Source organism: Macaca mulatta, chromosome 4, assembly GCF_049350105.2.
Source record: "Macaca mulatta isolate MMU2019108-1 chromosome 4, T2T-MMU8v2.0, whole genome shotgun sequence".
NCBI lineage: Eukaryota > Metazoa > Chordata > Mammalia > Primates > Cercopithecidae > Macaca > Macaca mulatta.
In genome coordinates this window covers 28,562,167-28,588,893 of record NC_133409.1, presented here as the reverse complement: position 1 = coordinate 28,588,893, position 26,727 = coordinate 28,562,167, and the positions used below count along the sequence as shown (strand labels likewise).

Here is a 26,727-nt window from a genome sequence, read left to right as displayed (position 1 = left end):
AGAACTGTGCAGCAACACATTTGTGTTGTGTGTAAGTCACTCAGTTTGTGATATGTTGTTATGTCAGCCTTAGCAAACTAATATAGCATTTTTTATTTATTTATTTATTTTTGCCAGATGACAAGTCAGGCTTCATCCACGGTTAAGTTTTGGTAAGCCCTACTCATACGATGGCCTCATTTTATTACTGAAGTGCTCTTACTGAGACATTGTGGCTTCTGAAACGATGGAATATTTCTCAGAAGTCATATATACCTCCAGAAATCTGGCTTGAGTGACGATTATCAGTTTCACTGGTACAGAGATGTTATATAAGCCTATAGCAATGCAATTGTGATCAATTTTGGGGCTAGCATATTTTCCATGATGGTTTTCTTATGAAAACGGCCTTAGCAAAACTCTTTAATGATCTGGCTCTTTTGATGATCTGTAGAGTTTTTGAAAGAAGACATATTTAATTGGAAGTAACATGGGTAAAATAATTGATACTATTTTTGAAGAACTTCCTGTAATACTGAACCAGTGAGTTTAATATTCAAATTTGAATATATAATGTGTATCCCTGTTGTTATCAGATTAAGAAGGAAAGTGATTTTTATGCAAGAAAAAAAAAAAAAAACGATTCCTAAACTGTTTTTCATTTCTCTTACTTTTTTCTAAGGTAGAAGCAGACATTGAATGGCAGACATCTTGCAGAGTGTAACCCTAGATCCATACTATTCAAGGGAGGCTGCTTAGTAGTTTCCAAAAACACAAGCTCTAAAGCAACCACAATTTTATAAAGCCTATTTTACTGAATCAGCTATGGCTTGCTGATACTGATGCAGTTGTAGTGCTTGAACAAGCTTAGTAAAATAAAGCTTATGAAGCTCACTCCACAGAAACTACTGCTTTGAGTGATTTAAATGTCAGAAATGTGGGCTTGTCATTGTTTTTTCCCCAGTAAAATCCTATTCAGATAAGCTATTTGAAATGATTCGATAGGGAATTCACTCTTCCTTGTAATACTGACAGTCCCAATGCCTAGAGTCCACCCTGGACTGACCCCAAGGAAAGTGACTTCCTCCCCGTCTCTAGCAGTAATACAAGGTTGAGTCCCCCGACAGTAAATACCAACTTGGTTCTTAGAGGACAAGGGTCTCATTTTTCATTTATTTTTTAACCTCCTTTAGATGCTGAGGATGTAATTTTATCTTTGGAATACTTAATAAAATGACTGCCCTCCTGCTTAGTAAAAACTGAAATGTTAAGCAGTGTGAAGGGGCTAGATAGAAAAAGTCCATTCATTATTTTATTTATATCTTTGCTTTTAAAATCAGTTTCTATCAGCACTGCAATTGCCCAGAGAAAAAGCCTTTTATTAGTTGCCAATGAGTGGCATTTCTTCCTCACAAAAAATTTAAGACCCCCATCTTAGGTCTATTTGGACGAGCAGGATGAGAATGTTGAAGACTAAGCAACACACAGTACTTTGAAAACTCTGATAATGAGTAGACTTCAGAAAATTGGTTCTTTTTAACTCTTCTTTTTCAGTTTCCTTTCATATCAAAGAGGAAAAGAATACTTGTCCCCACTCTCTAGATGTGTGCAGCTTTATCAGCCTGTTTCTAAAACTGTGTGAGTTCCTTAGAAGAAAGGTGTTGTATAAAGTATTATTTGTGTTTACCTAATTGCTTGCTCTTTTGAAATATGGGCATGAATACCTTAATGTTCTTTTCAGAAGCACATAAAGGAGCTTCAGGCTCATTTAAAAGTCCTTTGAAAGGCACAGGAAGCTGCTGGTTATTTTCTTCATAGATTAAATGATAAAAACAAAACACATAGGAAATCTTATCTCCCTAAATTTTCAGGCTGCATTTTCATCATAAAATATGTGTATTTCCTTCATGAGACATGTATACTCAATCCAGAAAGATAGAGGTTTGGGCAAAACTATCATGATCTGTTCTAAACCTTTTAAATAACTTAATAAAGATTTGGGCTGGGCATGGTTGCTCATGCCTGTATTCTCAGCACTTTGGGAGGCTGAAACAGGTGGATCATCTGAGGTCAGGAGTTCGACACTACTCTAGCCAACATGGTGAAACCCTGTCTCTACTAAAAATATAAAAATTAGCTGGGCGTGGTGGTGCATGCCTGTAATCCCAGCTACTCAGGAGGCTGAGGCAGGAGAATTGTTTGAACCCAGGAGGTGGAGGTTGCAGTGAGCCAAGATAGTGCCACTTTACTCCAGCCTGGGCAACAAGAGTGAAATTCCATCTCAAAGAAAAAAAAAATGGGGTTCAAGTAAAACAAATATAATAATATGTTAATACAATGGTGTCCACATTTAAATATATTTTTGTTCTCACAAAATTCTTAAATATTTTATTATATGAGAGAGAAAAATACTCTGTGGATTTGTTTTCTACACAATTGTGGTAATAGCATTAATTCTGGAGTCACTGAAGAAAGTGTCAATTTATATTACTGACAAATTTATATATATATATATATTTTTTGAGACGGAGTCTCGCTGTGTCACCCAGGCTGGAGTGCAGTGGCCGGATCTCGGCTCACTGCAAGCTCCGCCTCCCGGGTTCACGCCATTCTCCTGCCTCAGCCTCCCGAGTAGCTGGGACTACAGGCGCCCGCCACCACGCCCGGCTAGTTTTTTGCATTTTTAGTAGAGACGGGGTTTCACCGTGTTAGCCAGGATGGTCTCGATCTCCTGACTTCGTGATCCACCCGCCTCGGCCTCCCAAAGTACTGGGATTACAGGCTTGAGCCACCGCGCCTGGCCTCAAATTTATATTACTGATAATTAAAGATGCATGAAAGTAGACATACTTTATTGTACTTTTTTTATATCAAAGCTCTTGGGGTACTCAATAAAATCAGTCATTTCCCTGTTTACTGATTATACACTTTAATACAGTGGTTTCCATTCTTTTTTGGCACCAGACACCGGTTTGTGGAAGACAATTTTTCCACAGGCCAGGGCAGGGGGCATGGTTTCAGGATAAGTCAAGCACATTATATTTATTGTGCACTTTATTTCTATTATTATTACTATTATTATTATTATTTTGAGATAGAGTATCACTCTGTCACCCACGCTGGAGTACAATGGCACAATCTCGGCTCACTGCCACCTCTGCTTCCTGAGTTCAAGCAATTCTCCTGCCTCAGCGTCCCAAGTAGTTGGGACTACAGGCATGAGCCACACACCTGGCTAATTTTTGTATTTTTAGTAGAGACGGGGTTTCACCATGTTGGTCAGGCTGGTCTCAAGCTGCTGACCTCATGATCCACCCGCCTCAGCCTCCCAAAGTGCTGGGATTACAGGCATGAGTCACAGCGCCTGGCCCTATTTCTATTATTATTACACTGTAATATATAATGAAGTAGTTATACAACTCACCATAATGCAGAACTGGTAGAAGCCCTGAAGTGTGTTTCCTGCAACTGGACAGTCCCACCTGGGGGCGACTGGAGATGGTGACAGATCATCAGGCATTAGATTCTCGTAAGGAGCACACAACCTAGGTCCCTCCAATGCACAGTTCACTACAGGGTTCGTGATCCCATGCGAATATAATGCCGCTGCTGATCTGACAGGAGGTGGAGCTCAGGCACTAATGCAAGCCATGAGGAGTGACTGTAAATACAGATAAAGCATTGCCTGCCCACCCACCACTCGCCTCCTGCTGTGTGACCTGGTTCCTAATGGGTCTATGGCCTGGGGGTTCGTGACTCCTGCTGTAACATATCTCTATTCATATACACATGCGTATTAAAAATTGTAATTATTAAATTTTCACTACTTTTCCAATAAATGGATGGAAATTTCCTTATAAGTAGAAAATATGACTACTTTTGTTTATATTTAAATATATTTTGAAAAATAGGTTGCTTCATCACATTTGCCTGATACTGAGAAAAGTAAAATTTAGAAAAGAAACTTAGGTCTTAGTTCTTGCATTTCCATAAATTTCCTGAAAGTAGCTATTGGCAATATGAGAAATCTACCATTTTCTGACTATAGTTTTAAGCAGAAGCTTTATATGAAGTACTTATCATTATTAGTGAATACATCTACATGAACTTATGGTTACCTTGTGTGCCTTTGAAGGAGGGGGGCTGTCATACTCTCTTACAGGTAATAAAATAGAATCTATTGTGACACAATAGTATGATTATGACTCCATATGGGGTAAAGCAGCAGGAAATGATTAATTCTTAAGGAAGAGCTGATTTCCATGAAAATATCTTTAGGAAAGAGAAAGTAAAAAACACACATTAGAGTCAACAAATCACGGAAAGCTCATGATTCTGAAGCATTCAGCTTAGTATTTTTTTCCAAATTGAAATGGCACATCATTACTCAAGGCTTTTGTGTTTCAGTGGGTTTGCGATTCAATGACAATGGAACAATTTAGTAGGAGGACTGCTGGGGCTAGGTAAAGTTTTATTTGTGCAAATTTGGCCCAGGAAGAAAATATGTCAACACAAACATAAAATACTAGAAAATTAATTTCCCAAATGAACCGAATATAGCTCATGTATCTTATGTTTATCTTATTCAAATGATATTTGCTAAGAATCAGAGCCTTGCTACTATTTCCATGAGATTGAATCCACATAATTTGGGAGATTTTCTGCAGATTCTTTTCCAAAACTTCTAACTCACAAAATTGGACAAATCCTGGAATGGCTTATCTTACTGCATGAGACTTCCTGGGTTCATGAGAGGAAGATGAATAATTTTTCTAGAATGAACCTGATTCAACCTGTCAAATTAATTTTCATAAAAGGTCTGTTCATGAGTCATATTAATTTTTATCCCTAACCTGGCCCACTATATATAGTGCCCTCTGACATTTTGATTTAGGTTACTTGGGCATGTAGTGGTAATAAGGAATCCTGGCCACGATTTCTGTTATTTTAACATGAAAGATATTTATTCTATTAAAATGGCTATGCTTATCAAGTTTAACATACACTAATAGTCTTTTAGAGCATTTCTTTAAACATTTCAAGAAAAAGAGACATGCTATGGACTGGTTTGCATCCAGCCCTGCCCCATAAAACTTATATGTTGAAATCCTTACCCTTAATGTAATGGTATTTATAAATAGGGACTTTTGAGAGGTAATTAGACAAAGTCATAAGGGCAGGGCCCTCATAATAAACTTGGTGTTCCTATAAGGAGAAACACCAGCGATTTTGCTCTCTGCCATATGAGAACACAGACAGAATGTAGCCATCTACCAGCCAGGAAGAGAGACCTCACCAGTACCCAACCTTGCTGGCACCCTGACCTCAGAGCAACCTTCAGACGCTGAGAAGTAAATGTCTCCTATTTAAGCACTCTAGGGATAGTATTTTGTTATGGCAGCCCAAGCAGGCTAAGACCATGAATCATCACACATTTGTAAATTGATAATCAGATTTTTATTCCTTTTGTAAAGTAAAAATAAAAATCTAAACCCCCCCAACTTACTGAATGGCTCCTTCCTCTCTGCCAAGGGAATTCCAAAGTAAACCTGAAAAACTAGTTCAGGTCATGATGGGAAGGAGGTGTCAGACATGTCTCCTTATATCCTCTTCCCTTTGGAATTCAGGTGCAACTGGCCAGCATTAACATTAAAACAGAGATTTTAAGAGTTACAAAACAGACTCTTTGTAGCAATAAGATACCAGATCCCAACTTCACTAGTATAGCGTCACATGACAGATAGCAGACCCTAAAAGAAATAAAAATATTTTACCCTAAAATACTTTTGACATATTTTGAAATGGCCTTATTAAGCTGTCTCTTGTAGAAAATCTACATTCTGTAGAGAATTTTCCTCCCTTTCCAGATCTTATCCTGATGCAGGAGAGAGTAACTGAGAGTCTAGCACCTTTTTGGGTTTGGTAAGAGACATTTGCCATCTATTCTCTCTGAAGCCTTCATCTACATAACAAGAACCTTGATCTCCACAACTCCTTATCTTAACCCAGACATGCGTATCTATTGATTCTGGGTTCTTAGATAATAACCTTACTCTTACTTAACTTTTTCAACCAGTTGTCAATCAGAAAATCTTTGAATCTGCCTATGACCTACCCCCTATTTCAAGTTGTCTCACTCTTCTGAACTGAACCAATATATATGGTACATGTATTGATTATTGGCTTTGCCTGTAACTTTTGTCCCCCTAAAATGTGTAAAATCAAGCTGTAACCCATTCACCTTTGGCATATGTTCTTGGGACCTCTTGAGATGTGCCTTGGGCTTTGGTCATTTATATTTGGCTCAGAATAAATCCATTCATTTATGTTACAGAGTTTGATTCTTTTTGATTGGCCATCTACACATTTAATCTCTTCAATCTGGTTTTAGAAACCTCTCCTAGATGTTGCCACTTGGAAATTTAAAAGCTTTAATAACATCTGAAATTGTCTCCCTACAAAAAGTTTTCTCTGCTTAATGATTGACATTATTTAGTTAATATATGCTTTCTTTCAGCCATTTTTCTCTAACCCACTAGTCTTTCCTCTACGGTTTTAGCCTTCTTTGGACCAGCAAAACTTTGCAGTTCTTATGAGATTCTCTTGAACAGATATGTTTTTACTTCTACCATTAGCATACCTCTCATCTCAATGTTTTCTCATATCATGAAAATGTTATCTTTGTTACTTCATTTATTTCTCTGATTAGAGTTCACTATGTACCGCATAACCTTCTATATGCAGAAATATTGAGGTTATTTAACATGACAGTTTTTAAAGCTGATTTCCTGTAGCAACACTTCTAATATTTCTCATATGTAATAAGTATCGGGACCTTATTGTGCAAAATGTGCTATGAAAGTGCTATGAAAGGATAGATGACTTGATCCCTACCTAGTGCCTTGTTGAAGAACAGAGAGCTATAAAACAGTCAGAATAATTTTGTTCACATCACTGTATTCATCAAAAATGCTATAGTATTACAAGTAAGAACAGTAGAGTTCAGGCCAAAAGATTAAGGAAATATTGTCAAGGAGTTGACATCTGAGGTAAATCTTGGAAGAGGAGTTTAGATTTATACAGTGGGAATTTAATAAGATTTAAAAAATAAATAAATACAGATTCATCAGGAACCTTTGGCCACTTTAAATTAGTAAAATGCAATGGGTTTCACCTGTAATGTCTTAGGAATTCAATATCTCTGGTTTCAGAAAATGAATTCTAGCCAAGTATGGTGGCTCTTGCTTGTAGTCTCAGATGCCTGGGAGGCTGTTGGGAAAGGATCATTTGAGGCTTGGGTTTGAGACCAGCCTAGGCAATATAGCGAGACCCTGTCTCTAAAAATAATGAAAAAAAGTAGTTATGAAATGATTTCTAGTTTTCAACCTAAAATAATCAAAAGTATCACCATCTAATAATTTAAAGAGAGTTTCTTCAAGTGCAAACTGTGAGAATGGACCACTTGGAAACACCAACTACAAAGGAATGGAGTCAGTGTTCCAAAGTAGAGATGCTGAGGCTTTATTTACATAGAGAGGAGCTCTAAGCAGTTTTCCAACATTATTTATACAAGGTTGTTGCATAGTTGCAGCTATTTGATTGGTGATAGGCAGGGCTTCTTTTTGTGAGGGTGCATTTAATATTTTTTTATAAAGGGTATAACAATCATGGTTTTCTGTCATCTGTTCTAAGCAAACCAGGACAACAAAGAGGAAGTTAATCTATAACAATGTCATTAGGAGGCAAGAGGTTTTCCCCTGATGTCATTTAATTCTCTCTAGCCATTGCAGAGAACAAGAAAAATATGTAGGTAAGTTAATCTATAATCTGAGAAAAGAAAGTGTAACTCCAGGTAACTCAGATCACAGTCCCATCTTTCTCAAGGCTTAAAGTATTTTTGGGGGGTTCTAAATTTTAAATTTTAGCTTTAAAATTTTACTAGCTTTTAAATGTTACTGATTTTACATAGTTATGCTCTAAGCATTGCTTTTCACCTTTAAATTCAATTTGCTATTTGTAGAAAAACTAGTATTTTGAATGGTGAGGACCTGCTAAATTGAAAATGTAAAGTCAAAGACCAATAACCAGCTCGGAAATGGACTGAAATGGTCAGTAACAAGTACCCTACTGACCAAAAAAAGAAAAACAAAACAAAATGCAGGACCAGATAGATTCACAGGTGAATTCTATTATTAATTGATATACAATGAAGAGCTAGTACCATTTCTTCTAAAATTGTGTATTAGTTCCTTTTCATATGACTATAAAGAACTGCCTGAGACTGTGTAATTTTTAAAGGAAAGAGATTCAACTGACTCACAGTTCAGCATGGCTGAGGAAGCCTCAGGAAACTTACAATCATGGTGGAAGGTGAAGGGAAAGTAAGGCACCTTCTTTTCAGGGCAGCAGGAAGGAGAAGTGCTGAGTGAGGGAGGGGGCAGAGCCCCTTATAAAACCATCAGGTCTTGTGAGAACTCACTCATCACAAGAACAGCATGGGGAAACTGCCCTCATGATTCAATTACTTCCACCTGGTCTCTCCCTTGACACATGGGGATTATACGCATTACAATTTAAGATGAGTTTGAGTAGGCACACAGAGCCTAACCACATCAGAGGCACTCCTCTCCAACTCATTATATGAGGCCAGCATCATCCTCATACCAAAACTTAGCAGAGACAGAACAACGAAAAAGAAAATTTCATGCTGATATTCTTGATAAACATTGATGCAAAAATCCTTAACAAAATCTTGCAAACCAAGTCCAGCAGCGTATCAAAAAGATAACGATTAGATCACTATCAAGTAATCTTCATCCCTGTGATGCCAGGTTGGTTCAATTTGATTCATCAAATAAATGGACCTAAAGACAAAAAACACATGATTATCTCAATAATCATGAAGAAAAGGGTTCTGATAAAATTCAACATTCCTTTATGTTAAAAACTCTCAATAAACGAGGTATTGAAAGAACATACCTCAAAATATTAAGAGCCATCTATGATAAACCCACAGCCGACATCATACTATGGGGTAATAGCTGGAAGCATTTCCCTTGAAAACCAGCACAAGAAAAGGATGCCCTCTTTCACCACTCCTCTTCAACATAGTATTGGAAGTCCTGTCCAGGCAAGAGAAAGAAATAAAGGGCATACAAACAGGAATATAGAAAGTCAAACTATTCCTATTTGCACATGATGTGATTCTATATCTAAAAATCCCAATAGTCTTGGCCTGAAAGCTCCTTCAACTGATAAACAACTTCAGCACAATGTCAGGATACAAAGCAATGTACAAAAATCAGTACCATTCCCATACACCAACAACAGCCAAGCTAACAGCCAAATCAGGAAGTCAATTCCATTCACAATTGCCACATACAGACAAAAACCACCTAGGAATACATCTAACCAGGGAGGTAAAAGATCTCTACAATGAGAATTACAAAACAAATGGAATAACATCCCATGCTCATGGTTAAAAATAATCAATATCATTAAAATGGCCATACTGCCCAAGGCAATTTATAGATTCAATGCTATTTCTATCAAACTACCAATAACATTCTTCGCAGAACTAGAAAAATATTTTTAAATATATATAAAGCCAAAATAAGGGCCCAAATAGCCAAGACAATCCTAAGCAAAAAGGAAAAAGATGGAGGCATTACATTACTCAACTTCAAACTATACTACAGGGCTACAGTGAGCAAAATAGCATGGTACTCATACAAAAACAGTCACATAGAACAATGGAACAGAATATAGGGCCCAGAAATAAAGCCCCACACCTATGACCCTCTGATCTTTGACAAAACTGACAAAAACAAGCAACGGGAAAAGATGCCCCATTCAATAAATGATGCTGGGATAACTGGCTAGCCATATGCAGAAGATTGAAATTGGACAACTTCCATACACCTTACACAAAAATCAACTCAAGATGGATTAAAGACTTAAATGTAAAACCCAAAACTATAAAAACCCTGGAAGGCAACCTAGGCAATACCATTCTGAACATAGGAATGGGCAAAGATTTCATGACAAAGATACAAAAAGCAATAGCCACAAAGGTAAAAATTGATAGATGAGATCTAATTAAACTTAAGAGCTTCTGCACAGCAAAGGAAACTATCAACAGAGTGAAGAGACAACCTACAGAGTGGAAGAAAATTTTTGCAAACTGTGTATCTGACAAAGGTCTAATATCCAGCATCTATAAAGAACTTAAATTTATAAGAGGAAAACAAACAACTCCATTAAGAAGTGGGCAAAGAATATGAACACTTTTCAAAAGAAGATATATATGCAGCCAACAAACCCATGAAAAGAGCTCAATATCACTGATCTTTAGAGAAATGCAAATCAAAACTACAATGAGACACTATGTCACACCAGTCAGAACAGCTATGATTAAAAAGTCAAAAAATAACAGATGTCAGATCGCAAAGAAAAGGGAACACTTATACACTGTTGGTGGGAGTGTAAATTAGTTCAACCATTGTGGAAAGCAGTATGGTGATTCGTCAAAGAACTAAAAACCGAACTCGTTCAACCCAGCAATCCCATTACTGGGTCTATGCCCAGAGAAATAGAAATGATTGTACCATAAAGACACATGCATGCAAATGTTTTGCAGCATTATCACAATAGCAAAGACATGAAATCAGCCTACATGCTCACCAATGACAGATTAAATAAAGAAAATGTGGTACATATACACCATGGAATACTATGCAGCCATAAAAAGAACAAGATCTTATCTTTTGAGGAAACATGGATGGAGCTGCAGGCTATTAGCAAACTAATGCAGGAACAGAAAATGAAATACCGCATGTTCTCATTTACAAGTGGGAACTAAACTATGACAACTCATGAAGGCAAAGAAGGGAATGACAGACAATGGGTCCTACTTGAGGGTAGAGGGTGGCAGGAGGGAAAGGAGCAGGAAAAAAATAACTGTTGGGTAACGAAGCTTACTACTTGGTGATGAAATAATCTGTACAACAAACCCCCGTGAAATGAAATCTCCCTTGACTTGCCATTTCCAAGCCACCAGAACTGTAAGAAATAAATATTTGTTGTTGATAGTTACCTAGTTTATAGTATTTTGTCAAAGCAGCCTGAGCAAATGAAGACACTTGCTGTGATTTGCTAACCTACTTCTCAACAGTGCTAACGGCATATAACAGATGTTCCTTCTTATTTTAATTCCTGTAAATTCACTTTCCCCCTACCTTATGAAGTTTGCATTTTCTTCTTCTTCTTCTTCTTCTTATTATTATTTTAAGTTTGGGAGTACACGTGCAGGTGAGTTATATGTAAACTCATGTCACATGTCGCCTGATACTTTTAACGAAAGCCCTACATTGCCACCCACTCCATCCACTGTTCCATTAAGTGAATTTCTTTTTCTAGTGGTGGGACTAGAAATGGAACCAGTCCTTGTTTCCCAGATCTCCCTTTCCTGGCAGTAGACCTTCACTGCTATGGTCTGAATGTTTATGTCCCTCCAAAACACACACTGAAATCCTCACTCCTAAGGTGATGGCATTAGGAGTTGGGGCCATTGGGGAGTGATTAGGGCAGGAGGGTGGAGCCCATGAATGGAATTAGTGACTTATAAAAGTAGCCTGGGAGAGACTCCTCACCCCTTCCACTTAATGGAACAGTGAATGGAGTCGATGGGTAGGAAGGAGTGCTGGATAATGTTAAAAAATAAATAAATAAATAAAAATAAAAATAAAAATAAATAAAAAAGAAAAACCATATATATATCTCAACCTCAGCAGACATATTAAGTGGCAAAAACATCCTCTCAAATTGCATTATGATGATCATATCCCAAAAACCTGGGAGAAAAGGTGGCAATTTAGGGCTTTCATTAAAAGTGTCAGGAGACTAGTTTACATTTTGTAAACACTAGAATTGGTAAAAAAACATTTTAAGTTAAATAATGAATTTATTACTTTTGAGCTTTATCTGCCCAAGTGTCTTTCCACTCGAATTTCTATGACGTTCTTATTTACATGCATGTATTTTGGAACACAAACAATATAGCAAGGGTCACTCTTACATGTGATTGGGAATTATGTTCTTAATGTAATTTGGGAATAACACATACAATGTCATCAGTAGTATATACTTCCTTTCTCTCATTTGTTCTACACATCTTGAAAGAGAGATATAGTGTAAGAGTACTACACTAAGGGTGAAATGCAAAATTCATAATTAATGCTCTTATGCAATGAGAATGCAATGTTTCATTTATACCATTCTAGAATGTAGGTGTCTTCCTTGAGCATCCTGAAAGAAATTGCATTGTCAGCATCCCATAGGAAAAATAAGGAATAACAATATGGAAGTGCACTTGGCAGTTTCTTCATCTGATCGATAAGGCATCATGCGGTTAAGTAACTTCTATCAGGATGCTTATGGCTTATTCTTCTTTGTATAACCTGACTCTGGCTCCCATTATATAAGGAACCCCTCCTTTTACACTATAGGAAAGAGTCACATGGCCATTAAGTGAGATCCCTACTTCTTTTGAGGCTGATTCTGCCTGACAATCAAAAGTTTGTATGAGATCAAAATGAATAGAATTAAAAAGTAGGCCTGGAAAGTGCTTCACATATCCTAGCTGCTCTGCTCCAATTCTGAGATACCAACTTTCAAGAAGCATAGCGCATGTCAAATTGCTCAGTAATATTTACCTCTCATTTTTCCTGCCATATCAATAACTAGCTCTTGTCATCTTTAAAGTGCTTCTCAAACATTAAATAGTCTCAGATTACACACTCTGTTCTTTGCATTTATCTTGACCAGCTGTCAGAGAAGGCAATTTATTCCCTCTCAATTTTATTCCTCTTGGCTCTGTGTGGCTTTTGCAGTAAATTTGAATGGAAATTGAAAGGTACAACTTAATGTGTTTCATAACAAGGGCAACACATAATTTTCTTTAAGAAGGATGACCTTCAGATTACTTTCAAATTGCTTATAGCTTTGTGGTTGTATATTCAGAACATATTTTCATTACCTTTGAGTCATGATTAATTCTTAAGTGGAAATTTTGAGGGTGTGAAGATTTAAAAAAGGACAATGAAAAACATAACTTAGTATTAATTTATCATTTTCACCTATTTAATAGTTGTACCATAATTGGATTGGAAGGATCATTAAGTGAATAAAAATTTAGAATCCATATTATGTCAGTTGTTTAAAAAACATAAAATTCATTTTCAACTCAGAGCTTGCATTTCTGAATATATTTTCTCAATTTTTTGATCAAAGAAAGGAAAATGTGTGTGTGTGTGTGTGTGTGTGTGTGTGTGTGTATAAATATAAATTCATGTTCTGTTTTAAAGGTTTTGCCTTTTTAAAATGTGACCAGGATTCAACTAATTTGTATCAAATCTCAGTAAAATTACTCCTTGAGTTTCAGTATACAAAGCAGGTGTGTGTGATACTGTTTACAGAAATAGACTCTAATATACAACTCAATAAAGTGAATCTGAAGTGCAAAAGCAATTCTTGTGTTCTCTGCTTAGTGCTAGTAGGAAGGCTTCCAGTGGTTAAAACACTGCAGATTACAACATATCAACTTTCAGGTGGGCCAGTCCTAAACACTCATAATTTGTTTACTTTGCTGCAAATCATTATTCCAAAGGTTTGATTCACTTGTAGCCCCACTTGGGTCTTCAATTGCATTTCAAAGCACTCCTATCATTCATCCATTTTCAGAACTACCATTAGGAGTGATGTGAATTTGGCACAATAATCAATGAGAAGATATTATATGACTCCTTTTACATTTTTCCTTCTTGAGCACCACCTCAAGTGCAGTTTGTAAAATCTGAGTTTTAGAGGTATTTTTTCATCTTGCTATCATTTTCACTAAATTGAGTTCATGAACCTTGAATATGTATTCCACAGTTTTTTTTCAGAAAAGAGATTTGTTGTTGCTATTGTTAATTCCTACCTAAAGTAATTTAAACATCTTAATTAAATTATTTTGCTCCTGATGTTCCTTATCAGCTTTTGAATTTTTTGAAAATATGGGGCTAAATGTATCATTGTTATCTAAAAAATAATTTAAAAACTAATTTTGTTTGGTTACTACTACCTATTAGTATGTACTCTTGAATGCATTTGATTTTCTTTCCTGATTAGTCATAGAATTTCATGTTATTTATCTCATTTTTGTAAAGAGAAGGATAATATTATTTTATGACTAAAGAAACCAGAAGAGTAAAGTATTTAATTTTGCTGGCAGTGTTATTTCTTTCTCCAATACTTAAAAATTATCTTATAAACTGGATTTATATTACAAGCATCCTGTGTACATATCTGTTTGAAAGGTTCACATATTATTTTTCTAATTTAACGAATTCAGTTATAGTGATAATGTTTGCACCGTAATGAAATAACTCTATTTGCTATAGATCATCTTTCTTAATTTTGCTAATAGGGAAAAACAGCTTCTACTTATATGGATAAATTATACTCTATGTTCCTCTTTGCCTGTATTACAAGAAATAAATCAATTGAATGGACAGGATGCCAAGGAAGTCAGAGAATTCTTTTTTGATTCCCTGAAAATATCTTAGCCTAATATATGCGCTTATTAAATGGAAACAAATGCCTGCATCTATTGAAGAGCTGGTGCTTCCACCTTTGTTTCTGAGGTTAATCCTGCCTTTCGGGCCATTTCTTAGAGTGACATTTGTAGTTGTATTAAGAGTCACAGTTGTGCTGATAGCAATGAAGGTGATGATGTAATAAATGAATATAGTGGTGATGATAATAATGATTATGATGTAGTTCAGTAGTTGTTGCATTGTCACTTATTAAATGACTACCATGTACCAGGAAATGTGTCAAACAGTTTGCGTGAGTTATTTCTCCACCATCATACACCTGCAAATTTAGTCTTACCAATCTCACTCATCAGATATAGATGCTTCTCACTCAGAGATGTAGTGTAGAGTGACCTTCTAGCCACGTGGGTAATGCAGAGAGAAGCCAGGAGTTAATTCCAATCTCTTATCTATAATGCCCAAAGCATAACTTTTTTGCTTGACTGTTTCCATGAAAAAGCTAGACATACCTGAAAGGAAGAGTTTTGATGGTAGAGCAAGAGACTGATAGAAAGAAGCACTTTAATTCCACCCTGACTTCAAAGAGCACAAAATCTTCCAATTATTATTGGACACATTCTAAGAGAAACTACAGCAACTCTTTCCAGTTGGGTAAAATTTACTTTATGAAAAATGTTAAAGAAATTTGAAAATTTAGATTTTCTTATGTATCCATCACACAGAAATGTTGCAATTTTGAGATAAATAGTAAAATTGAAAAAATGTAATCATGTATTTTATATTGAATCAAAGTTTTCTTTCTTGGCATGTAATTCTTAAATTATTATAGATAATGTGGTCTACATTTTAATCCCCCCAAAAATATGTTTTTTAACTGTGCTTTTGGCAAAAATATTTGGATTGGTAGAATTTTGTTTTCCCTTAAATATTCAATTACTTACTTCACATCTGTGTAATTTGGGATTTTAAGTGCTATGAACATCACTTTAATTTTCTGCTAGGTCTTCAATTGTTCTTAAATGTAACATGAAATAGTTGTTTCAGATGATCTCTAAGTTACTTCTAGATTTAACTTTCCGTGAGTCAAGAGTGGCCAAGATAATCAGACATGTCTTGTCTCCATCCAGGAGGCTTTCTAGCCATAAGGTAGTATCAATTTTATAGAAGAAGAATGAGCTACAACATTATTAGATGTATGTTCTGTATATAAAAATAGCATTAAAATAAAAGGTAAAGAGTCATCAAAAAAAAGCCACACAAATATTAAAGTGTTACTATCTTATGTATATGTGTACGTATGCAATTTTATAAACCACTAAAAGGAGGTTTACAGAAAAATGGAGGAAAAACCCACAAGAAAAGAAATACCAAGGAAAAATAAATATATAAATAGCTCATTCCTACTAATTGAATAGTTGCAAATAAAACCCAAATCTTCTCTTATGTCATTGCAAAAATTTTGAACATCACTAATAGTATTGTCAAGGATAAGGTAATACAACTACTGGCATACACTATTTTCAAAAGATACTAGCATTCAAATATGTGCGTGTATTCTCAAAGCTATAAAAGCGATTATGTTATTTGTCCCTGGAATTCTATATTTAGGACTTTGTCCTTAAGAAATAAATAACAATATGTGCTGAGAAAATTTCTGCCCTGTCCCACAGAAGAAAGCTTTTTGATTAAATTATGCACAGCCATAAAATTACATGTCATGAAGCCACTTAAATGGTATTTTGAGAAATACATAATGGCAATAAAACACAGTTCTGATATATTGCCTAGTATAAAAGTAAAAGACAATGTGCTAATGACTTGTCAAAACCAGATAAATCATATTTATATATTATATGTATGTACAGAAATATAGGTGCAAAATATTAAAAGTGGTTATTTCCGGGTGGTGAGATTAAAACTGTCTATCTACTTATCTATTTATTTTATTTTTATATTTTTTGAATTTTCTCTCATGAACATGTGGACTCTTAAAATCAGGAATATAAGAGTTACTGGCTATAGTAAGATTTTCTAAGATCATTCTCTTAGATCTTCTGTGCCCCTACAAACAAACAAACAAACAAACACACAAACATGAATGACCTCATTAGATGACCTCACTAGATGGGTCAATTATGCAATTAAGTTAAAATATTCGAGGCCAGGCGCGATGGCTCAAGCCTGTAATCCCAGCACTTTGGGAGGCCAAGACGGGCGGATCACAAGGTCAGGAGATCAAGACCATCCTGGCTAACCCAGTGAAACCCCGTCTCTACTAAAAAATACAAAAACTAGCTGGGCGTGGTGGCGGGCGCCTGTAGTCCCAGCTACTCGGGAGGCTGAGGCAGGAGAATGGCGTAAACCTGGGAGGCGGAGCTTGCAGTGAGCTGAGATCTAGCCACTGCACGCCAGCCTGGGCGACAGAGTGAGACGCTGTCTCAAAAAAATAAAATAAAAGATATTCGGAAGAAGTTTTATCCAGTTGAACCGTTTTATCACTTGTGTTGATTCTCCCTCAGAGGACTTGGGAGATGAGAAATGCTGATTGTATGAGCACAGGAGTTTTAGGGTGAACAGGAAATGCTGAGGAGAAAATAATGCGCTAGTGGGCAGGAAGGCTTTGTCCTGCCACTAAGGAGTTGTGTCTGTTCTAGAAAGTGGTATGAACAGGTTCAACACTCATATAGTCAGTGCTTCTTTTCATCAATATTTAACGTGAATTTCTAAATTATATTTTCCTTTCTGAATGTTTGATTAGGAAATGCATCTACAACCACAACTGTGATAGACAGCAAAAATGGATCTGTGCCCAAATCCCCTGGAAAAGTACTGAAGAGGACAGTCACAGAAGACATAGTGACCACGTTCAGCTCTCCTGCAGCCTGGCTTCTGGTCATTGCCCTGATAATCACGTGGTCAGCAGTTGCCGTGGTTATGTTTGATTTAGTGGATTACAAAAACTTTTCAGGTAAGATCCATGAAATTTGGCTTTAAAATTAAAATTAATTCAAATGGAAAGAAACAGTGTCCCCTCCAGTTCTTGTTTGGTTTCTCTTTCATCTTAGTGTGAGAAAGAAAGCACCTCACAAATGTGCTTAAGGATCACTGAAATCTGTTTCATTCTTCTCCTTTTCCTCCTGTTCTCTTTCTGTGTCTGGGGTACTTACTGATTTCCAATGAAATTGATATCCTTATTTGTAAGAGCTGAACAAAGGCTGAATGTTGCAGTTCATAAAGATAATAGTTAAAAAGCTTGGGTGAAGATTTCATTTGGAACTGGTACTTTATCAAGCATTAATAAGGAATAATTTGTAGGTTTTACACTTGGCAATATAAAACCAAACCAATCAAAAAACTTTTGGACAAATGGAAAATATTTTAAAGCATTTTTAAGCCCCGCTGTCATCTGGTCCTAAGTGTACTTGCCAGACAAACTCTTTGCTTCTCCCAGCAAGCCATCCTATTTCGAGTTCCTGAAAATAAAGAGAGTTTTTCACAAAATTACATGTAATTGTTCATTTTTTGCTCAGTGATATTTTACATATTTTAAACTGTATTTATCTATTTTCACATATGACACCCTCTATTGACTGTGAGCTCCTTAAGGAAAGGAATCAGCCAAGTGCTCAGTAAATGTTAAATGACTATTGATGAGTTAATTTATTCTTATTACTTTTTTTTACCATAAGCAGAAACATTTCATTAATCTTTTAATGTGTTCTCTCGTATGTACTCTCCCCTCCCCTTTTTTCTTTCTCCAACAGGAGGAGAATGGGTAGGACCCAGACACTATATAAACTATTAATACTATAATACTATAAAAACTATATAAATACTATTAATTGTATTCTATATAGTCAGGGTTCTCCTATTTCTCATTATGGAATTTTACTCATTCAACAATTATTTATCAAATGTTTACTCTTTGTGTCAGGAAATGGCTATGCCAGAGATGTCAAGAAGAAATACAATATAAAATCATGAAAATATAGAACTCTTTTATTTGGGTTTATTGGCATAAAGGTGTGTTATAGTTTGGATATGTGTCCCCTCAAATCTCATGATGAATTATAATCCCCAGTGTTGGACATGGGCCTGGCAGGAGGTGACTGGATCATGGGGATGAATTTTTTAGTGAATGGTTTGGTGCTGTCCCCTTGGTGCTGTCCTCACAATAGTGAGTTCTCATGAGATCTGGTTATTTAAGTGTGTGGCACCTTCCCCTTCCACTCTCTGCCTCTTGCTTCTTCTCTGACCATATGACATGCCTGCTCCTCCCTCTTCTCCTTCTACTATTATTGCAAGCTTCCTGAAGTCCTCCCAGAATCCAAGACACCAACATCATTCTTCCTGTACAGCCTGCATAACTGTGAGCCAATTAAACCTCTTTTGTTTATAAATTACCCAGTCTTAAGTATTTCTTTATAGCAATGCAAGAACAGCTTAATACAGAAAATTGGCAACAGTAGTGGGGTATTGCTATAAAGATACCAGAAAATGTGGAGAAACTTTGGAACTGGGTAATGGGCAGAGGTTCAAAGAGTTTGGATTGCTCAGAAGATAGGAAGAGGAAGGAAAGATTGAAACTTCTTAGTGACTGGTTAAATGGTTGAGATCAAAATGCTGATAGTGATATGAACAATGAAGTACACGCTGACGAGGTCTCAGATGAAAATAAGGAATGTACTGGAGACTGGATCAAAGGTGATGCACGTTATGCCTTAGCAAAGATCTTGGCTGCATTCTGTTCATGCCCTAGGGATCTGTAGAAGTATGGACCTGAGAGTAATGACCTAGTGTATCTGCTGGAAGAAATATCTAAGCAGCAAAACATCTAAGATGTAGTCTGGCTGCCTCTAACAACCTATTCAAAGATGTGAGAACAAAAAAAAAATGACTTAAAGTGGAACTTATCTTTAAAGGGGATGTAGACTATAAAAATTTGGAAAATTTGCAGCCTAGTCATGTGACAAAGAAAGAAACAGCGTTTTTTGAGAGGAATTCAAGCAGGCTGTGGAGAAACCACTTGCTAGAGAAATGTGCATAACTAAAAAGAAGCCACGTGCTGATAGCCAAGAAGATGGGAAAAGGGCCTTGAAAGCATTTCAGAGACCTTTGCAGCAGGCTTTCCCACCATAGGTCCAGAGGTCTAGGAGGTAAGAAGGGTTTCCTGGGTCAGGCTTAGGGCCCCACTACCCTGGACAGCCTCAGAAGAGTGCTGCCTATATTCTGGATGCTCTAGGTCCAGCTGTGGCTTAAAAGGCCACAGGTGCAGATCAGGCTCCCGCTCCAGAGGGCACAAGCCATAAGCCTTTGTGGCTTTCATGTGATGTTAAGCCTGCAGCCATGCAGAGTGCAAGAGTTAAAGAGGCTTGGCAGCCTCCATCTAGATTTCAGAGAATGTATGGGAAAGCCTGGGTGCCCAGGCAGACGCTTGTTGCAGTGTCAGAGCCGGAACAGAGAACCTCTACTAGGACAGTGCAGAAGGGAAATGTGTGTTTGGAGGATCCAACCACACAGATTCCTCATTGGGGCATTCCTCTTGCACTCTGCATGTCTGCAGGCTTAACGTAAATAGGCAATATATAGTTTACTGTGTAATAGAGGCTCTTAAAATATACACGGTTGAAATGTCTATAATGTAAAGTATGACCTAGAGTTTTAAGTAAAAGACACTTGGTTACCTTACTCTACAAAATTTCATTTCCCTTGAGCTTGCATTGACTGAAGTATTTCCCTATCAGATGAAATGCTAGTAACATAGGCATTGCCCATAGAATTTAATTGCAGCGCTCCAATGGAAGCTCTACTGTGAACTATAAATATGCCTTATATTTAAGTAATCTAATCTAAAAATCTAATTATAGGTAGTTGTGCATTTCATAAAATAAGAACAAATTCGTTTCAATGATAATTTCTGTAGTACATTTGTACATTGCTAACTTTACAAATATTTGATTTATATGCAATTCTTGAAATATGTGTATTATAAAAATGAAAGAACTATATAAATTATGGTTTCAACAACAGCTTCAAAACGTAAATTATACTATCATATTTAATGTTAATTTTGATAGACACAATTCAAACTTTTGCTAGGGATTAGTATTATCATGATGAATCTTTTGTACTATCTGATAATCTTTGGAATATGTAATTGTTAGTATTTACAAAACAAGGCTAGTGGGAAAAGAAATAAGCTGGAAATGATCTTGAAGGTCAGAAAGTCAGGGCAGCTGTCAGTTACTCTCTGGAAGTTTAGAAAAGTAGGTAAATGCTGTGAAGCCATGAAAAGGTTGTTCACAGAAAAGTGAAAATCTGTTTTCATAAGCACATACTGTACTGGATTGAGAAGAACAATTCTCTTCTGGGCAACATTTACAAATCCCTATTTTCCGAATTCTGTCTGATTTATGCATATGTTTGCTACTAGTGGGGGACATGCAGAATTGGCTTTTATTTGTGCATCATTTAGATGATTTGGGTTCATTGTTCAGCTCTATGAACCCACAAACTAACATGTCTAGGAACTTACATTTTCTTACCCCTGAAATAGGGATAACATCTTGCTTTGTATTCTGCAAAATTTTTGACTTTGATTCTTTTTATCAAATGAGACAAATTTTAGGGCACCAAATAAACAGACTGGGAAAGATATTTCACCTACACCACATTTCTTACTTAGTATAACATCCAAATAATATTCAAACAATACTATGTATATCTGTCAATGTTTGACACAATAGCTGAAAGCTACTCTGAATTACATAGAATAAGGGTTTATTATACCGTTTATGAATCATGGTAGCTGATTAATCTATGTAAGGCTGTTGCAATGCATCTGGTGTTGAGTGGAAAGTAGTCACGGTGGAAACTGGGAAGGGAAGATGAATAGAATGGGAGGGAATTGGGACAAACTGAAACTGACAAGAACAAACTGGAAGACTTGTTTGTCTCTCACCACCACAAATTACAATTATGCGGATGAGCTGCAGGATAAATTGATGCCTTTCCCCCACAGAACTGCACGTGCACCTGGCCAGGATTTGGAGATGCCGTAGGAGCCAGCCCAGTGCGAGCTGGAGATGTGGCGGCTGTTGCCACACAACAAGGGCAGCTAGACTCTTTGGGATCATGAGTGTGAGCTGCAAAAGCACCTGCCCTACACCAACTTCAGACAATAAATAATGGCTTCATTATTGCCACATTTGTGCCTTCCAAAACTTGCAAAAATGTCTTGTCTCCAACTGTTACCTGAAAACATACATATAAGGGAATTCTGGGACGATAGTTCCAGCTTAGCGCTTTGACAGTGTACAAAATCTTCATATAGGACAACAATATCATCTAACAGCTGAAAGAGGATACTTGTGAGAGTGAAATGGAGAGCGATTAAGATTTACCTCAGGACATCAGACACAAACCAAGACGTATGATCGCTCTGTTATCCACATTGACTTTAGTTCTCTCCTCAAAGAAGAATGTCTTTGGAAACCCTAAGTGGGGGGATGGGGGGACAGAGGAACATTGCTCTCTTAGTAATTGAGGCTAGAGAGTTACAAAGGCTGCTGGAGTTCTTCCCTCCAAGCTTCCGCAGACTCAGCCAGAGAGACCACCCTCTCAGAAAATGAAGGGGTGTCTTGATCATGTATTCTGATCTTTTGGGGCCAGAATTTGTAGGCTTTGGTTGAAATTTCTTATACATTTCTTTTGCTTTATTTATGAAGTGACAACTTTCTCTCTAAACAATCAGCAGTGCAAACAAATAGGATTTATAAAGAAATGACTACAAACTAAGGTATTAGTGGATGTTGATGATCTTCCTCAAGGTCAGAATGCACAGCAATAGAGTGTGGTAAATCTCCTCCTTCCTAAGAACAAGGATCATCATTCATTAGCGTCCTCATCCATAAGAGGAAAACACCGTTATATGGTTGTACCAGCATGTCTCAAAGCACATTTGGTAATTTTTGCAAGCATTCCACAAAATATACTTATTTCAAACCAATATTGTAAGAATTAAATACAATAATCTATGTAAAACATACGTGCCTGGCACATAGGAGAGACTCATTAAACGTAACTTGAATTTGAATCTTATTACCAGGAAGTAAGATCCGTAATCTGAGAAGAGAGCCAGCAAGGACATAATGGTAGGAACCATCAATTTCTTATGAAAAGTCTTGCAGACATCTCCTGATGTGCCTTTTAAATAGATTTTCTAATGAGGTGTGCCATTTATCTACTGCTCTTGGAAATTAATTTTCCTGACTTTTTTTCTTTTCTTGGCACTTAGCCCAGTTAAGCAGGTGCACTGTTTGTCAGGCTATGAGTTTAGCAGAGTAAAATCATTTAGGGAAGGCCCAAAGTCAGTCAGAAAGTACAAATTTAACATTTAATTTTTTACACACACACACACACACACACACACACAAATATGTTATTACTTTTTAGGAAACGTGGAAGACTGAAATACTAAATGCAACATTTAGGACTCTATCAACTCTCATGTGTACAGAGTTTTCAAGAAGCACATTTTGTGTGTTTCTTATTCTGATTCAAGTCTTATCTCAAATCCCATATTTTCTGCTCACTGCCCCAGGCCTCTTTGGTTCTCTTGGTCATTACACCTAAAAAGATGCATTTTACTACCCAACTTCAGTCTGTCTATGAGTACCTGAAGGAAACAAAGAGTTCTATAATTCAATATTTCTCAGACTCTAATAGAAAGTGTATTGATTCTTCACGAAATGAGGAAAAAGATAAAGAAAAATGTATTCATTTTTAAGAAGTGTTCTTAATTCTTAGACTATATTGTGCCTACATTTTTAGTCTTAAAATTCTCTTTTGAAATTGTGGTAAAACCAGATATTGTTTTTATTATTGTTTCAATAAAGGCAACAGTCTGAGATGGGAGAATCACTTGAGCCCAGGAGGCGGAGGTTGTACTGAGTTGAGATTGTGCCACTGCACTCAAGCCTAGGTGACAGAGTGAGACCCTATCTCAAAATAAATAAATAAATAAATAAAAATAAATAAAAATAAAATAAAAGCCCACAAAAAACAAAGTTTCCAAAATGAAACCTCAACCTCATTAAACAAATATGTATTAAATAATTAGTCAGAATATGTTAATTGCTGTAGTATCTCCTCTCCACTAATCTTATAAATTTATAATACAGTGATCTAAGTAAATCATCCAACTGGAGTAGTAAAATATTTTGACTTTTATGCTACCAGAAAATTATTTCTGTTGAATCTTAGCTTGGAAACAAATCTATGGAAATCTATAAACCTACAAAAACCATGTGTTCCCATTTCTTATTATATGCATAGATTCAAATCTCATTTACATTTAACATGGATTTTTCTAAGAAGAGAAAAGCAAATTCAATAGTCACACCTTTTATTTATATTTATTAATAAAAGTATAATATGATGCCCTAATTTTCATGTGGATACTTGACAGGGGTAAAAGAAGCCTGAGATATTTCTTAATTTTGCTTTGAAATATAAAGTGCCCGTTATTTGACATAGGTCTAGCCCCAGTTAGCTGGAAATATTCCAGGTTTAAACATCTGTCACACAATTTTGCTGGTAAAAAAGTTGGTTGATTGGGGTCATATTGAGTAAGAGAGGTGAAATATACATCTATTTGCATTCAGTAATGTTCCTTTTGCCTCAAGAAGTAACAGTTGAGTAACAACAAGAGTAATTTAGTTTTACATTACCATAAACTATGATATACTGAGATAACCACATAATTGTAACTGGGGATGCTTGCGTTTAATTTCATTAGGTCCCACACAAGTGCACATTTCTAAACTACTGAAGTAAGTTAATAGTAAAGATGAGTGTGGAAAAATTTCAATTGAGAAAGTTTTTTAAAGCAGAGGGAAAATGCCCATGCCTCAGATATTGAAAAGCAAGGATTGGAGCTACAATATGACTATTCAAATGTAGATTAGCAAAGTGACAGTCATTTCCTTCTGCAGTCAATAAAACAATTAGCTCACCAAAAGTGCTTTTAAATCAGGATCTTAGCTTTTCCTTTGGTTTAAAAGCATCTAAATATTCAACAATACTTGCAGATGCAAGTATTTTATTTTTTCAAAATTGCAAATCAAATGGATTTTATCTTTTAGAATCCAATGTACTTCAGGAGTTTTGCATCCTACCCTTTATTTTATTTTATTTTTTTGCATGTGTCTCACTCTCTTAGTCTCTTTTGCTGATATAACAAAATACCATAAACTGGATAGCTTATAAACAGACATTTATTTCTCACAATTCTAGAGGCTGGGAAATTCCAGATCAAATTGCTAGCAGTTTTGCTATCTGGTGAGAGCCTACTTTCTAGCTCATAGGCTTCTTGCTGTGTCCTCACATCGTGGAAGGGGTGAGCTCTGTTAGGCCTCTTTTATAAGGGCACTAATTCTGTTTGTGAGGGCTCTGCCCTTCAGGACCTAATTGCCTCCAAAGGCCACAACTCCAAAAACTGTCTTGCACAGTTCACTCACATCCCTGTGAAGAGACCACCAAACAGGCTTTGTGTGAGCAACAAGGCTGTTTATTTCACCTGGGTGCAGGCGGGCTGAGTCTGAAAAGAGAGTCAGCGAAGGCAGATGGGGTGGGGGCATTTTATAAGATTTGGGTAGTTAAAGGAAAATTATAGTCAAAGGGCGGTTGTTCTCTGGTGGGCAGGGGTGGGGGTCATGAGGTGCTCAGTGGGGGAGCTTTCAAGCCAGGATGAGCCAGGATGAGCCAGGAGAAGGAATTTCACAAGGTAATGTCATCAGTTAAGGCAGGGACCGGACATTTTCACTTCTTTTGTGGTAGAATGTCATCAGTTAAGGCAGGAACTGGCCATCTGGATGTGTATGTGCAGGCCACAAGGGATATGATGGCTTAGCTCGGGCTCAGAGGCCTGACATTCCTGTCTTCTTATATTAATAAGAAATATAAAGCAAAATAGTGGTAAAGTATTGGGGTGGCGACAATTTTTTGGGGGGTGGTATGGAGAGATAATAGGCGATGTTTCCCAGGGCTGCTTCAAGCAGGATTAGGGGCGGCGTGGGAACCTAGAGTGAGGGAGATTAAGCTGAAGGAAGATTTTGTGGTAAGGGGTGATATTGTGGGGTTGTTAGAAGAAACATTTGTCATATAGAATTATTGGTGATGGCTGGGATACAGTTTTGTATGAATTGAAAAACTAAATGGAATAAGAGAAGGAGAAAAACAGGTATTAAAGGATTAAGAATTGGGAGAACCCAGGACATCCAATTAGAGAGTGCCCAAGGTGGTTCAGCATCATTACTTGCTTGGTTGGTGAGTTTTTAGGCTCTATCCAAGTTTTTGGGGTGCAGTTCAAATTGGGCTGGTGTCTGGAATGAGACTGGGGCCTAATAAAAAGGAATGTCCATACAGGAGCTCAAATGGGCTATACCCTGTAGCATTCTGAGGACAGGCCTGAATTCTGAGAAGGGAAAGCGGTAAAAGTATTGTCCAGTCCTTTTTAAGTTGGTGGCTGAGCTTGGTGAGGTGTGTTTTTAAAAGACCATTAGTTCATTCTGCCTTTCCTGAAGATTGAGGACGGTGAGGTGTATTAACGTTTCACTGAATTCCAAGAGCCTGAAAAACTGCTTGGGTGATTTGACTAATAAACGCTGGTTCACTATTGGACTGTATGGAGGTGGGAAGGCCAAACCAAGGAATTATGTCCGACAGAAGGGAAGAAATGACCACGGTGGCCTTCTCAGACCCTGTGGGAAAGACCTCTGCCCATCCAGTGAAAGTGTCTACCCAGACCAAGAGGTATTTTAGTTTTCTGACTCCGGGGCATGTGAGTAAAGTCAGTTTGCCAGTCCTGGGCAGGGACAAATCCCCAAGTTTGGTGTGTAGGGAAGGGAGAAGGCCTGAGAAGTGATTTCCTTGAGGATAGATTTCCACTATGGAAAGGAAATGAGAGGTTCTAAGAGGCAGACTAGCGGCTTGTAACCTACATGGAAGAGGTTATGAAATGATGACAGAATAGAATGGGCCTCTGAGGCTGGAACGGGATATTTCCCTTGGTCCAAGAACCATTTGCCTTATGTGGGAAGAGATTGATAGGTGGAAGTTTCAGTGGGGGAGTGACCAGATGAGAAGGAGA

General features: G+C 36.9%; 1 protein-coding gene across 35 annotated transcripts in view; it reads left to right on the top strand.

Moving 5' to 3' along the window:
* TRDN (triadin) overlaps nt 1-26,727 on the top strand; it is a 410,920-nt gene that overhangs the window by 44,583 nt on the left and 339,610 nt on the right. For all 35 annotated transcript variants that reach the window (XR_013416180.1, XR_013416179.1, XR_013416183.1 and 32 more), the window contains exon 2: nt 17,335-17,544. Coding sequence is in view for 29 of the 35 variants with exons in the window: in XM_077999343.1 (XP_077855469.1) it covers nt 17,335-17,544 (210 nt within the window). In the remaining 6 variants the exon portion in view is untranslated. The remainder of the gene's footprint in view (nt 1-17,334; nt 17,545-26,727) is intronic.